Source organism: Cibotium barometz, chromosome 31, assembly GCF_041138505.1.
Source record: "Cibotium barometz isolate CiBa-2024 chromosome 31, ASM4113850v1, whole genome shotgun sequence".
Classification (NCBI taxonomy): Eukaryota; Viridiplantae; Streptophyta; class Polypodiopsida; order Cyatheales; family Cibotiaceae; genus Cibotium; species Cibotium barometz.
Window position 1 is genome coordinate 34178826 of NC_141076.1, and position 15003 is coordinate 34193828.

The window sequence follows — 15003 nt, forward strand, 5'->3', positions numbered from 1 at the left end:
ACTTTATGGATGCATTTGGGCAATGGGGCCCCCTATTCCATCATATTGTGTGGATGTTGCTAATGCCTTGATGGACAAAGATTGCATAAGAGCTTTCATGGCATTGTGGGATGCAAAGAGCATTGTATTTTGATTTCAGAAATTGCATTTTCAGTTGAGATTTGGCTCCATTTACAAAGGAGACTATGGCGAAATTCTTCCAAAATCTTGACTATGCATGGCAATTGAGGTTGGTGAAACATTAATTGCAGACCTTGGGATGCAAAGGAAGTGCAAAAGGTGCTAACAAAGGTGCGGGAACAAGCAAGGATCATTGGGGGCACAAAAGGGTCACTTGGGCAAGAAAATTGCAGATTTACAAAACCCTAATTCAGTCCCAAACCTTTTGGACTGAATTAAAGGTGATCATACGAGCTCTTAGTGCTTCCTTAGAGCTACCCAACGAGCCCTTAACCTTTCCGTTTCGATATCTCTTTGGGGTAGAAATTAGGGTTTTTGCAGAAATAGTAAACCCTAATTCAGTCATAGGGGTTTTAAGGTCTTCAAGATCTAATCACATAGGCTCGTAGTACTCATCGAGGGCTTCGATTTGAGCTAAGAAGTTTTGCATTCGGATATTTCTAGCTCAAGTTATGCTCAAAATACTATTTCAGCCTATAACCCTGTAAACCCTAAAACAGAGAATAGTATCACTTCTCACCTCTTAAGGGTCTTTGTATAGTGGTCTAGTACACGTCATTAGCTCTCCAACAAGCTCTAGACCACTTCAATCGGACATCCCTACCTCAAGTTAGAGCCAAATCTTTGAAACCGATACTTTCCATGGGAACGAGGACAAGAGGGCGACCAAAGCATAACACCTTGACTCCCGACGAGGTAGAGGGAGAAGAAGCAATTATGGAGCAAGGAATCTTAGATGCTCCGGAAGATACTTGTGGGCATACTTCAAGGGAAGTGCATGAAGAAGTGAATGTTGGAAGTGCCCACAAGCCCACCCCACAAGCGTCACATACCATCCCCATCGATTCGATCATGCAAATGCTGATGCAAATGAATGCGAAGATGGACACGATGGCTACAAGGGTGGAGGTCAATGATAGACTTGATACTATGGCCACAAGGATGGAAGTCTTGGAAGAGAGGGTGGCTCGGCCAATGAGCCAACCTTCATTTGATAGTGGTCATGGTGTTTCACATGCAGGCAAGCAATATGGGACAGCTTTTGAAGGCCGTAGGGAAGGCAAGCTACCTATGGCACAAGAGGTTTCTCCCAAAGTAATGCATGAGCATGCCACCAAGAATGCTACTTTTGGATTCATGGCGGATGCACGGAGGCCCCTTGTCAAGGACATGTTTCATTCTTCTTTTCACTCGGGTCCATCTAATTCCAATATGCACATGATTGATGAAGAGGTGGTACTCGATTGGAACCAATTGTCCTTTGCCCAAAGACAAAGGGATGCTCATGAGAAGTGGATGGAGTTACCAAATGACATCAAGAGGGACTACAAAGACTTTGCGCAATTCATGGAATCGTATATGAAGATGCAAAGGTTCAAACCCTCTACCCAACATGACAACCCATCCTACACAGCTTCTAAGGATGTCAAAGACAAAGTCTCACTATCAAAGTTCAAAGGTGATGGATCATCTCCGCAAGAGTTGGAGGAGTGGGCTACTAAGCTTGACACTTATTTCCAACTTTACCCAAAAAGTGAGCGTGATATGGTACAATTTGCTTCCTTACACCTTGAAGATTATGCACATCAATGGTGGAGGTATATGGTCAAACAAGGGAACACGCCATCAACTTGGGAAGGATTAAAGCGGGAGATGAACTTGGCCTTCCTTTCATCCTTAGTGCTTGATCGATACCATGAAGAATGGTATGAGCTTTCTCAAAAGGGGATGATGGTGAGAGATTATATCAAGAGGTTTTTGAAGCTTTCAATGTATGTGGAAGGTTTGAGTGAAGACATGAAGATGAGAAAGTTTGTGCATGGGCTTGAACATTTCATCAAGGCGGATGTGTCGGCTCAAAGGCCTAGCTCTCTCAAAGAAGCTATGAGGTTAGCCGAACTTTATGAGCCAAAGTACAAGAGGTCTCAGCCCATGACCTTCGCCATAGACACACCCAAACCAACCACTACTACTTGTAACCTTGGGAAGGATCCTACCTCCACATTACCATCCTCTACTCCAAGGTTTCCTACATCATGTGGGAGTGGACAGCCAAAGGATGGAGTGCATATTGATGCCAAAAAGGGTAGTGATCCTACGAAGAAGCCCTTTCAACACTTCAAGGAGATTCAAAGAATGGATGATCAAAACATTGAGGAGTTGAGAAGCAAAGGGCTATGCTTTAAGTGCAAAGAGAGGTGGTCACCCGGGCATGCTTGCAAATCAAAGAAGATGGTGATCACTATGATCCTCATGGACAAAGAAGAGAACAAGTATGACTCTCATGACATTGAGGAATGGGAGGATTGCAATGATGAAGTGCATGAGGATGGTGAGTTTCCTTTTGACCCGGGAGGGTGAGTTAAGGAAAATCTTGTGGATGGAGACATGCCTACCAATGCAGAAATTTCAGTTTGCATATGCTCTATCTCACAAGATGTATTGACGGGTTGCAAGGACCCAAGCACACAAAGGTTGGTGGGGCCTAGAGTGCTGAAACTACCTTGCCAAATGGATACAATTACCCATGAATATGGCTACTTGGCAATCAATGGACTATGCCCAACAACATGGCTTACTTGTCGATGATTTTCTTGGCCAAGTGGTATGATTTACTTGAGCAAATTGGGTAATATGAGGAGGATTATACATGCTGTAATTTCTGGACAGCTTTGGAAAGGTCTACTATTGGGCCTATTTTTCTACTCCAACAAGCTTCATTCGGCATCAAAATGGAAGACCATGATGTGGGACATATATGGCTGAGTGTACATATCATTTCCAGCCCATTTTATAGAGTTTACATGAAGAATTTTCAAGGTACTTCATCGACTAGAAGGACTGTCATAACAGTCTCACTCATACTTTTTGGACTTGGAGCTTGGCGGACTTGTGTATATCCGGATTTTCATTGCATATGTGCTTTGGATGTACTTGAGGACTCTCAACCACTTCCCATTGATTACATTAGAGTCTCATATTTGGAGATTGTACACATTATAGATTTTGAGGACAAAATCTTTGGGAAGGGATGGTTTGTAATAAAGTAGGAACTTTATTAAATAGGATTAATAATGGGGACAAGTCCAGGTATAAAAGAGGGGGCTTGGCCCATGGTTGTAACTTTTTGATGATCATTTTTAGAAATGGAAACTCATGTTTCTTGGAGCTCATGGCTTCTTGGCTTGTGGAAGGCTATTTCCATTCTCTTGGTGTGAGAGACTAAACACACTTAGGCATCATGTTTACATGGTGATTACTCATATTTTCATGCATTACATCCCTTCATTCCACTAAACATCAACTTGGAGTGTCTTTATTGACATAAAAAGAGTTTAGAACATTAAGAAAAAATGCTAGTGAAACAAGGCTGCATGCTTGAGTATGCAAACATGCTTTTAAAAAAAGGTCAAAGTTTCATGCCAGTACATGAAATTTCTATTTCTCCATATGCCCACCATAGGCACAGCTCAACAGTCATCAATGTTTCTGGAAAAAATCTTTAGAAAGGGAAAGGGGAAAGGGCAGGCACAGGAAGAAGCAAAGAGAGAGAGGAGGAGGTAACCTGCTAACCCTGAAAACTATGAATGGGGCCTCTGCCGAGCCTGGCCAGCTTCAAATTCCTGTCATATATGACACCCCACCATAATTTCCTCTTTTCCATGTAATTCTCTCCTATGTAAACAAAATTGGTTTATCCAGACTACTTGTTTTTTTGCTCATTTTGTTATGTATTTAAACAAACATGCACTCAACATCATCGACTAGGCACACCATGGTAAAACAAAGTTTAAAGGCACAACACCATACTGTCATTTCTATCACTTCTCCAGAGGTAAAAAGCTGATTCATCCATGGGTAAGGCAAGCAATAAAGAGCCAAACAGATCAAATGCATGAAAATATTTTAATAGAAACATGAAAGAAAATAATACCACATTAAATATTGTAATCTGGCATAGTGACAAAAAGTGTAAGGAAAATGGAAGTCTCAAGCTACTTAGTGCAAAACACAATTATCTATTTTCATGAAAACGACCCTTACACAACCTGTCCTTGGTTGCTATCAAAGATGCAAGGACGGGCTCTTCTTGTTTTGGGGGCCCGGGGCGGAAGAAGAAGTGGGGGGGGTGTGTGCACAATTACCAGACGCTATGTAATCCTTACTTTACTCCTAGTAAGGACATTTGCCATACAAAAATTTCTTCTGATTTACTGATTGAGAGACCAAAGAGTTCAAGCTATCTCTTCCCTCATGTCTAACCACATTATTACTTGGGTATAGTTTGTATACATCAGTTGTTTAAACCTTCCTGTATTCACAAGATGGATGCTATGCAAAATGTATGGGGTACTTATCAAATTTTCAGGTCTCATCCATAGTCCAGATCACACAACGTATAAGGGGTGTTATGTGCAGCTCTACAAATCACTTAACCGCTTTCCTTTCATGAACTCCAGTATTTGTGTCGAGGTCCTCAGTAGCACGAGAGACGAGGTCGAGAGATTCTCTAAAAACTCCTCTGCAGTAGGTCTCTCTCCATCCACGATGTCAGAGACCACCTTTACCAGCATAGCAGGTACGGACAGAAGACTGGCAACATAGAGCACAGATGCACCCTAAAAACACACAGCAACCGTAAGCCAGGCAGTGTGGGCTCTGTATACTTACTTCACTCCCAGAAAGGCACTCTAAAGAACTGAAATTGGCACCCGATGGTAAATTATATATTTTAATATCAGACAGACCACGTTTACTGTAAGTTGTTCAAACATACCTCCATGTCCTTGAGAGAAGCATCATTTGCCTTGATCATTTCCTCATCCTGAGGTGTCATGTCTAGCGAATTACCAGTTGACAACTTGCCTTCCTGGAACAAGATAATTCCTCCAACTATTTATTCACCAAAGCTCTACAAAGTAATTTTCTCCAAAAACACCAAAGAACTCTCTAAGGCATGCAGAAAGCACAGGCACACAACCCAACACCCCACCCCCTCACCCCCCCAAAAAAAGAGCAAGACCAACCTGTTCTTTTTTTGGAACCTAATTCACTCAAATTGGAACGATCACAAAAGCCTTAATGCAAGTAGAAAAGTTGTGAAGACCTTCAGTTGCAGAGCTTTCACTAGATTTGGTGTCGGAGTAGCTGATTTAGCACCAACACCATAATTATCAAATATCTGCAAAAATAAGCTCCTATTATAGCAACAATGGTTCTCTATATCTTTGACATGATATACGAGCACAATCAGATTGCAGCTGATACATACCGGTATCGGTATTCTTCGATCATGATTGGCTACCTCCGTTGCTATGAAAGCATCCCCTATCTTTGCACCCTTGGCCTATCCAGCACAGTGAAACAAAATCCTATCAGAACATATCAAGTACCCATTGATTAGTCAAGATAAAGCATGCAATAATCAGGTCCACAGTCCTGTTATGTACAAGTATGGACTTTTTCATAGACATTAGGGCACTTGTTATGTCCTTTAGAACCACAGCAACAGTGACCCGTTTTCCAAAACAAAACACCAGATCATTGGCTGTTTCCAAATCCCACATGTCAAACAGAAGCGTGGAGGCCTGAGTCAACAACAATGCAGCGTACTGATTTGACAAGGACATGCCCATGCTTAAGGAGCAGACAACTCAGCAGAGCAATATGAGCATGCTTGAGTTTTGACAGTGATGTGCATATGCCTTAGGGAACAGACAACTGAGTAGGATCAGAATTCAAGTTACAATGTTGGCAGGCACACCAGGGATCTGCAGATTATGAAGAAAAAGTCAGGTCGATGCAACAATGGCACCTGCTTCCTTGTCTCAGGATGGTGCATGTCACAGACAAGCTGTTTAAAGGCAATCGTGGCAGGACAATAGAAGAGGCAACCAAGTGGCTTCTCATGCCCTAAGGAACACAGGAAAAAAGAGCATCAAATTAGAGTCCCAAATTCAGGAAATTCTAGGCGGTCAAACAATCCCAATAGGCTGACTAGGAGTAGCCGTACCCAAGACAGGTCCATTTACAAAAAATTAAGATGGAGTGTATACAAGAGAATAGTCACAAGAAGTAGGATCTTTCATAGCACAAAACTTTAAAACTCAAATTGCACAATAACAAAGATAGAGAATAATATTGTATTACTAAAGTTGGTACAATAGATGGCAAAGCCACACGCCTGTGTGCTCCTCTGAAGGGAGCTTTTATGGTTCAGGAAATTCCAGGTGGTCAAACAATCCAAACAAGTTGACTACGAGTAGGTACCCAAACAGGCCCATTTACAAATTTTAAGAGGACACAATGTGGAGTGTATACAAGAGAACAATCACAAATAGGATCTTTCATAGCACAACATTAAACTCAAATTGCAATGACGGATGCAGATGTGGCTTTAATAAGCCTTATAAAGGGGCACGCATGTAGCTTTAATAAGCCACATAATAGGGCTAAAGGCTAAGCTAATAAGGCCACGTGGTGGTGGCTGAGCTGGTAGAGGTGTGCAGGAGGGGCGAGTGAAGAAGCGAGTGGGAAAAGGGACTGTGTAAGAGTGTCATTGTGCATCACTACAAACGGCGGTGGACCAGTGACGTAGATTTGCACAGCAGATGGCGCAGCGTACGCCTGGCAAGAATGATGAAGTGACGTGCTATCATGCTGCTGTCAGAGGATGTAGCCGGAGTGGGCTGGTGTACACAGGCGGACAGGACCATAGGAAGATAAGGCTCTGCTACCAATTAAAAGACAGCAAGGGTTCAGCAAAGGCTTGGCTATGGTGGATGGAACCATATGCTTATATGTGTATGTGATTTATGTGAGTCAAAGGGTAAGGTTTGCAACCTATAAAAGCATGTACTTGGTGTATTTCACCACATATGAATCAAAGTACTATTGAGTCGTGCAATCATCTCTCTCTACCTTTGACTCTCTCTCCTTCTCTCTCTACAGTCTCCCCCCCCCCCCCCTCTCTCTCACTCGCTCTCTCTCCACAATGATGGATACACATAAAAGAGCAATCATATTGGACAGCAGTAAAGTATATTTGCAGGGAACAACCTTCTATGTAACGGAAGATCAAACACCGAAGCAACAAGAGGAAAGGAGACAAATGTACAAAGCACGTAAGAAGCAAAGGGAGGCTATCAAGGAGTCTGTTGCATAGGGGTGTGTGGCCCATGGGACCAAGAAGCCCTTGAAGTCATGTTTTGGAACTGTAGAGGTTTCCCTTGGCATAAGGGCGTTGGGCTGAATGATATTCTACAAGATGCCAATGTTACCTTTCTCGCGGAGACATGGGAAAGGGAGACATGCAAGATTCCTGACATACCAGGATATGTAGTGCACTCAATATATCAGACACATGCAGGTCATCAGGGACAAGGGGGAGTGGCATGTATTTACGAAGAACACTTGCAGGATGTTATTGATGTATGCAAAGAGAAAAAAGGTTCATTTGGATTAAAGTGAAAATGGAAGGCTCTCCATTTCATATTGCAGGTTGCTAGATACCGCACTGAGTCACCATACTACCAACGGTATGAGGTAGATCCCTCAGACCCTTTTGGAGACCTATGCATGGATGTGGTAGCATTTGGGAAGGAAGGACATGTCATGCTTTTAGGGGATATGAATGCACGCATAGAAGAATCACAATTTCAGCGCATTGTACACGATGAGCTTAACAAAGAGGAGGAGATTGACATAGATCCATTGTGGCATAGATGCTCTGATGACACAGTAGTAAACTCACACAGTAGAGCAATGCGAAGCTTAGTGAATGGATTACATATGCTGGTTTTGAATGGGACACGCCAATTCCCAAAAACATGCACACCTACTTGTTATCCAGCAAGCGGAGGATTCAGTGTGCTTGATTACACCTTGGTCAGCCTTGATGCGTTTCATCTTGTTAATGCTTTTTTCCATTGGATCCAAATCACCAGAATCAGATCACACTCCTCTGTATGTTGCCCTTAATATACAGCACTCTCCGACAACTTCAGTACCTAACATGACTCCCTTTGAGGCATATTTTGGCAGGAAACCTGATGTCTCCCATTTCCGTGTGTTTGGGAACGATGTGTATGTTCACATTCCGAAGAAGCAAAGGGGAAAGCTCGACTCCAAGTCCCAAAAACTTATCTTTGTGGGATATAACTCTCTTTCCAAGGGATATAGGTTGTTTGATCCAGAGAGGAATGAGATTGTTGTCAACAGGGATGTGATCTTTGATGAGCATGTTCCGGTTTCCACTCTTGATAAGACACCACTTCTTGGAGACCCAGAGGATTCTGATGATGATTCCCAGTCTATTGTTCCAGCTCGACAACCACAGTCAGTTCAAGAGGTTGAGCCCGCAGCTGGAGTTGAGCCCCCCGCAGCAGCAGGAAGCTCCGCGTTCTGTTCGAGTACCCAGGTGGTTAGTGGACACCCTTTGGGAGTCGGGTGTCACAGAGCTTCCCTCTGAATGGACCACAGAGGACGGACCTCGAAGATCGCACAGAGTCCGTGATAAAAGTCATTCAGCGGAGCTTTTACAGGTAAACTATGCTTTTGATGTCTCGTATCATGCGGGACAAAGAGCCCACTTCCGTCAAGGAAGCCCTTGCACATGATACTTGGAGGAAAGCCATGCAGGTAGAACTGGATGCCATCGAGAAGAAGAACACTTGGGAGTTGGTACCAAGGCCGTCAAAACGGTCAGTCATTGGTGTCAAGTGGGTCTTTAGACAAAATATGCATCAGATAGGTCGGTGGACAAACACAAAGCCAGACTTGTGGCTAAGGGTTATGCTCAGCGCCTAGGCATCGACTATGAGGATACCTTTGCACCGACAGCGAGGATGACCACGATTCGGACCGTTCTTGCCCTTGCTTCTTTCTCAGAGGAGGCCCGTGTATCAGATGGATGTCAAATCTGCGTTCCTTAATGGTGACCTGCAAGAGAAGGTGTATGTTGAGCAACCTCCAGGCTTTGTGGTTCCAAGATCAAAAGGGATGGTTTACAGGTTAACGAAGGCCTGTATGGTCTTAAACAGGCTCCCAAGGCTTGGAATCAAAAGATTGATTCCTTCTTTCTTCGGACTAGATTTCAGAGATCAGTTTGCAGATCCCAACCTATATCTCTTTCAGGAACACAGCATGGTTATGTTAATCATCCTTTATGTGGATGATCTCATTCTCACCAGCGGTCATGTGGAGCACATTCGAGTGACGAACGCTGCCTTGTCAAAGGAGTTTGAGATGATCAACTTAGGCTTACTCCACTTCTTCTTGGAATTGGAGATCTGGCAGACCCAGAGGAGATTTTTTTGTCTCTCATGAGTTGCTTGAGGTCTTTGGGATGGAGAGCTGCAAGCCTATTACGTCGCCGATGGACCCGAACACGAAGCCAACAATGAATGATCCTTGTGAGCCAGTTGATACCTCCCTGTACCGAAAGCTGGTTGGTTCATTGATCTAGTTGCTGAACACCAGATTGGACTTGAGCTTTTCTGTGGGGCTATTGAGCTCATTCATGCGGACGCCGTTGAAGTCTCACTAGGACGGAAGATTGCGGATCTTGCGGTATCTACAGGGTACAAAGGATCTTGGACTCTTTTACACAGGAGGGGGATTGATGGATGGAGTCAGACTCCAAGGATGGAGTGACTCAGATTGGGGAGGAGATTCAGACACGAGGGGATCCACATCAGACTACAGTTTTTCCCTCAGCTCAGGAGCGGTTTCATGGAGCAATAAGAGGCAACCAACTATTGCCTTGTCATCGACAGAGGCAGAGTACCGGGCTGCTTGTGGTGCTACTTGAGAGGTGGTGTGGCTGCGGAGGTTGCTTGGCGAGACTGGGTTTCCACAGAAGGAACCCATAGTCATCCAGTGCGATAACCAGAGCTGTATAGCTATTGCTCGAAACCCGCTCTTCCATGCCTCGACCAAGCACATAGAGATACAATATCACTTTGTTCGTGAGAAGATCTTGGCTGGTGACATCTTGCTTCTTTATTGTTCGACGGAGGACAATGTGGCAGACCTCTTCACGAAGTCTCTACCTTAGGCTATGCTCCAGCGGCACTCCAACTCACTAGGGTTGGTTCCACATCCAAGAGCTGAGAGGGGGTGTTAGCAGTCATCTCCTGTCTGTATATTTACACCAGGGCCTCTGTTGTGGGTGTGCCTGCCCGATTTAGGTGTTTTCTCATTTTTCCCCACTCTCCATATTTTTCCCTGTTTTATTCTAGTGTGGGAGGCTGTCCTGTGGCTTTTGGCTGATCCATGTGTGCTGGCCGACTATGAGTAGCTCTCCGAGTGATGCTGCAGGGTGACCTTTAGAGGGCTGTCGGCGGCTGGTTTTCTAATGGCCGACTGGTTCATAGGGGCCATATAAAATGGCCCCTTGCCCCCACACAGTTTGTATTCAATATTTCGAGATTTCCTAGTGTATATAGCAAAGTTACACGCCTTTCTCTCTCCCTCTCTATTGCTGTGTTTTTCTACAGTGCACTTGCTTTTGTGTTTTCAGATCTTGTCTTCATCTCCGCTGCATATTCTAACATCCCTTGCCCACGAACTGGACAAGTCATAGCAGGCAGTCACGCGAAATCAGTTTCAAGCAAACAGAGATGCATGCACATGCATTATGCAATCGATACATCTCCCGTTCTTGGAACCTGTAGATAGCAAGTCTTCCCGGGCACGGAACTGGCTCAATGGGAAGCCTAAACTAGGATCCTTGACAATGGGTTCCACGTCCTGGCCACACTACAGGTGACACAAGGTCTGACCTCTAGTAGGTACCAAGTCTTGGCCTCAGTACAGGCGACACAAAGCTCCCTAGCCTCCCGTACCTTGGCGCGAAATAGGGGAAGACTCTACTTGGGTGGCCAAATGGTGACATCCCCCCCGGCTTCTAAACAGTTGACCTCAATTAAAAAGCCTCCAAATAGGCCTGAAGAAGCTGTGAGTAATCTTTGAAGTAGTCTTCATCAACCCATTTTGCATTGATCTTGAACTTCACAAGGTATCGCCTGGAAAGCTTATCATCAGGTAACTTTCTCTCCTTGTAAAACACAATCTACTTAGGTTGAAGAACTTCCTCTAGCACATCAACCTCTGGCAGCTCTTCTATGACAAGCTCTTTTGCTCTAGCCCCCACATACTTCCACAATAGACTCACATGAAAGGCATTGTGAATCCTCCAATGATCAAGTAATGCAAGCCAAAAATCAACCTCAGTGATTTGCTTGATCACCTTAAAAGGTCCGCAATACCTAGTAGAGAGCTTAGGGCATGCTCCCTCCTTTCTTGGCCTCTTATGGAGTCTTGCTTTCTCGAATTTTCGCAATACCCAATCATTCTCTTTGATGTCCACCTCTCTTCTATGCTTGTCGGCAACCCTCTCATGCTTATCTTGTGTCATTCAATGGCTGACCGCACTCATGCAAAGCCAACATCAAGATCTTTCCTCCGTCATCAGCTACAAAGATGTCATCCTTAGTGCATAGTGAAAGAGTGCACAAAGCGGAAGCAAAGGGGCACTAGAGTGTGCTGAATAGAGAGTGCAAGAGAGAGAGAGAGAGAGAGAGATATGGAGCAACTATGCTGAATATATTGACGCAAAACAGTCCCAAGCAAGAGACACAAGATGTCTCATAAGCATGGTTTTTTTCCAACGCGTCCGTTTCACATTCCATACTCTTGCCCACGTCCCCGTCCGTACACGTACGTTTGGATATACCGTACGGTGCCCTAAATGTTGGGCCTTTTTGGGTTTTTGGTCCGCTCGGCACCGACAAAGATTTGACACTTCCCCTGCGCGACTGCTGTTGCGTATACCCAATGGTGGACTATTGTGACCTGAACACTGTAGTATGTACGCTGTACAATATACTACATAGTACTCAGTACATACTACAGCCTGGCAGAATGCACCTTTTTTCTACCTTGGTCCTTCGCCCCCCCTTCCCCCTCTCGTGAGACTTGAGCTACGAGCCGCGACTCTGCGCGAGCAGTGCTGCTGGGCCATTGGGATGTGCCGCACACTTACAAAGTTACAACTTACAAGTGTGCACTGCACACTGTGTGCCTTCCCTTTGAGGCTCTGAGCCCTATTCAAAGTTCATATTTCAAAGTTCAAGAGTCAAGTTTGTTCAAACATGAATTTTGTGCCCAATGTCGGCCTCTTCAACCTCTAACGAAGTTCTGTCTAAATCACCCTTTTTACATATGGGTCGATCCAAGCGTCCGGAGTGGCAATATGTGATCCAAGTAAAGGCCCTTGGGAAAGGGCAATTCACCTGTAAATGCAATTATTGCCCTCATCAATGGGATGGAGGCCCACTACGCATTAGGGCACACATTTTGGGCTTGGTTGGCCATGGTGTGGAACCTTGCGCAAATGTATCAGAAGAGGTTAAAGATGTTTGCAAGACGTTGAATGCAGACAGTCGTAGCGGTGTTCATGGCAGAGAGGCTTTTGTGGATGCTTTGGTGGATGATATGGGTGGAGATGTATCTCAGGGTGCAGGGTCCGCATCAATGGGCACACAGGGAAGTGCACAAGTTAGCGGTAGTGCAAATGTTGGGTCATCATGTAAGAAGAGAAAGATGTCTAAAGGGAAGGGGGAGTTGGTAAATGCATGGAATGTACAAGCACGAAAGCAAGCAACCATTGCAGTGCGCAGATTCTTTTATGCAGAGGATATCCCCCATTGGAAAGTGAGAAGTTCTTACTTTTTGGAGATGGTGAAGACAATTGGACATGTTGGTCAAGGAAGTCCACAGTGTTGGCATTGTTTAGAAAACTCAGCAAGAAGAACTTGGTGAAGCCTTCTCCAACTCGGTTTGCCCACTTTTTTATTATGCTGGTTACTCTCTTGGATGAGAGATGTATGCAGGGTGTGCGCAAGCTGATGATTGATGATAATTTGAAAAAATAAAGGCATCAAAAACCCCTCATGCAATTGAGGTGTCAGACATTGTGTTCTTTGCATCTTTTTGGCAAGAGGCAAGAACCATTGTCAAGCTATGTGCTCCCATTTTGAAGATTCTCCGCTTGGTTGAAAGGGAAGGAGCCACCATGGGCCTCATGTATGAGCTTATAGATCGTATGGTAGAGCAAGTGCAAAACATGCAAGGCATTGAGGCCAATAAGATAAAAGAGATCAAAGATCTATGCATTGGTAGATGGGGAATGATGCACACACCATTGCATGCTCTGGCTATATCTTAACCCTGTATGGAAAGGAAAAAAGCAAGATAGTGACTCAGAGGTGCATGATGGATGGATGACATTGTTGGAAAAATACACTAAGGGTAATTTGGCCTTGCAAGGCTCTACATCATTTATGTTTTTTCTAATCCCAAAATCTTTAGAGTTTCAAGTTTCTTTGGTTTTTTGTGTAATATGTAGCATGTTTTTCCTTAAATTTAGGGTGCCATATGGTATCCAATGTATGGAATTTCTTGGGGGTGTGAACCGTACTTTTTCCACACTTCCATACCCGTATGCATTTGCCGTATGGAAAAACTATGCTCATAAGTGAGGGAGCAAAATATGTACAAAACTGAATGAAAAGTGAGAGGTCAGCCCCACCTATTTATAGATGGGGAGAGCTGGCTAACTGGAGCAGATAAGCTGGCCGACTGGGGCTGATATGCTGGCCGACTGGGAAAATACCAAAAGGGCTGGGAAAAATCCCAGAAAAATATGTAAAATAGGGGTGGCCAGCCCACAATCAAGGGCCATGCAAAAGGGACCAAAAGGACACCAGAAATGGGCAAAAACTGGGGATGAAAGTGCTCCTCTCAGAACCAGATGCTGAACAAACTCCGAGAAGCCGAAGATGAGGAGCCAAGGAAGCCTGAGAAACCGGCTTGGTAAACAAATTTGCAGCATTCTCCGCTGAAGGAAAATACTCCAAATGCAAATCTCCAGCAAGAACCCGTTCACCAACATAGATACTAAATCTCAATGTGTTTCGTACGAGCATGAAACACAGGGTTCTTGGCGATGGCGATGCAACTCTGATTGTCACACCATAGAAGAGTAGATCCGGTAGGAGGACAGCCGAGCTCCTTCAATAATCTCTGCAACCAAATTGCCTCACATGCAGCATAACAAACCGCACGGTACTCCGCCTCGATAGAGGACAGTAGGCTGCTTTTTACTGCTCCATGAAATGGCTCCAGACCCGAGTGTAAAAACACAACCAGTGGTCGAACACCGAGTATCTGGATCTCCAGCCCAATCTGAATCAAACCATCCAACAAGAGTGCATCCTTGGCCATAGAAGATGTCAAAGTCCAGAGTGCCACGCAAGTACCGAAGAACTCTGAGAGCACACCGCCAATGCTACTAACGGGGTTTGGATGAGAAAAAACTCAATAAACTCACAGCGAAATATATGTCCAATCGGGAGTGGGTCAACCAAACCAAACCGAGCTTCCGCAACCAAATTGCCTCACATGCAGCATAACAAACCGCACGGTACTCCGTCTCGATAGAGGACAATAGGCTGCTTTTTATTGCTCCAGTGGTCGAACGCCGAGTATCTAGATCTCCAGCCCAATCTGAATCAGACCATCCAACAAGAGTGCATCCTTGGCCATAGAAGATGCCAAAGTCCAGAGTGCCACACAAGTACCGAAGAACTCTGAGAGCACACCGCCAATGCTGCTGACCGGGTTTGGATGAGAAAAAACTCAATAAACTGACTGCGAAATATATGTCCAATCGGGAGTAGGTCAACCAAACCAAACAGCCGACGAGAACCCAATACTGTCCCTGATCAATCCCTGGCGAAGCATCAAGGAGAGAAAGCT

General features: G+C 44.6%; 2 protein-coding genes across 2 annotated transcripts in view; one reads left to right on the forward strand and one right to left on the reverse strand.

Moving 5' to 3' along the window:
- Positions 1 to 4326: 4326 nt before the first annotated feature.
- The window catches only part of LOC147620772 (5'-methylthioadenosine/S-adenosylhomocysteine nucleosidase-like), a 33259-nt gene continuing 22582 nt past the window's right edge, over positions 4327 to 15003 (reverse strand). The window contains exons 5-8 of the mRNA XM_086825042.1: positions 5453 to 5527; positions 5288 to 5362; positions 4958 to 5050; positions 4327 to 4799 (exon numbers count right to left, since the gene is read on the reverse strand). Coding sequence (XP_086681168.1) covers positions 4602 to 4799; positions 4958 to 5050; positions 5288 to 5362; positions 5453 to 5527 — 441 coding nt within the window. The 3' untranslated portion in view covers positions 4327 to 4601. The remainder of the gene's footprint in view (positions 4800 to 4957; positions 5051 to 5287; positions 5363 to 5452; positions 5528 to 15003) is intronic.
- On the forward strand, positions 12318 to 13005 carry LOC147620773 (uncharacterized). Its single transcript, XM_086825507.1, has one exon. The coding sequence runs from the start codon at positions 12352 to 12354 to the stop codon at positions 13003 to 13005; it is 654 nt and encodes a 217-aa protein (XP_086681633.1). The 5' UTR covers positions 12318 to 12351.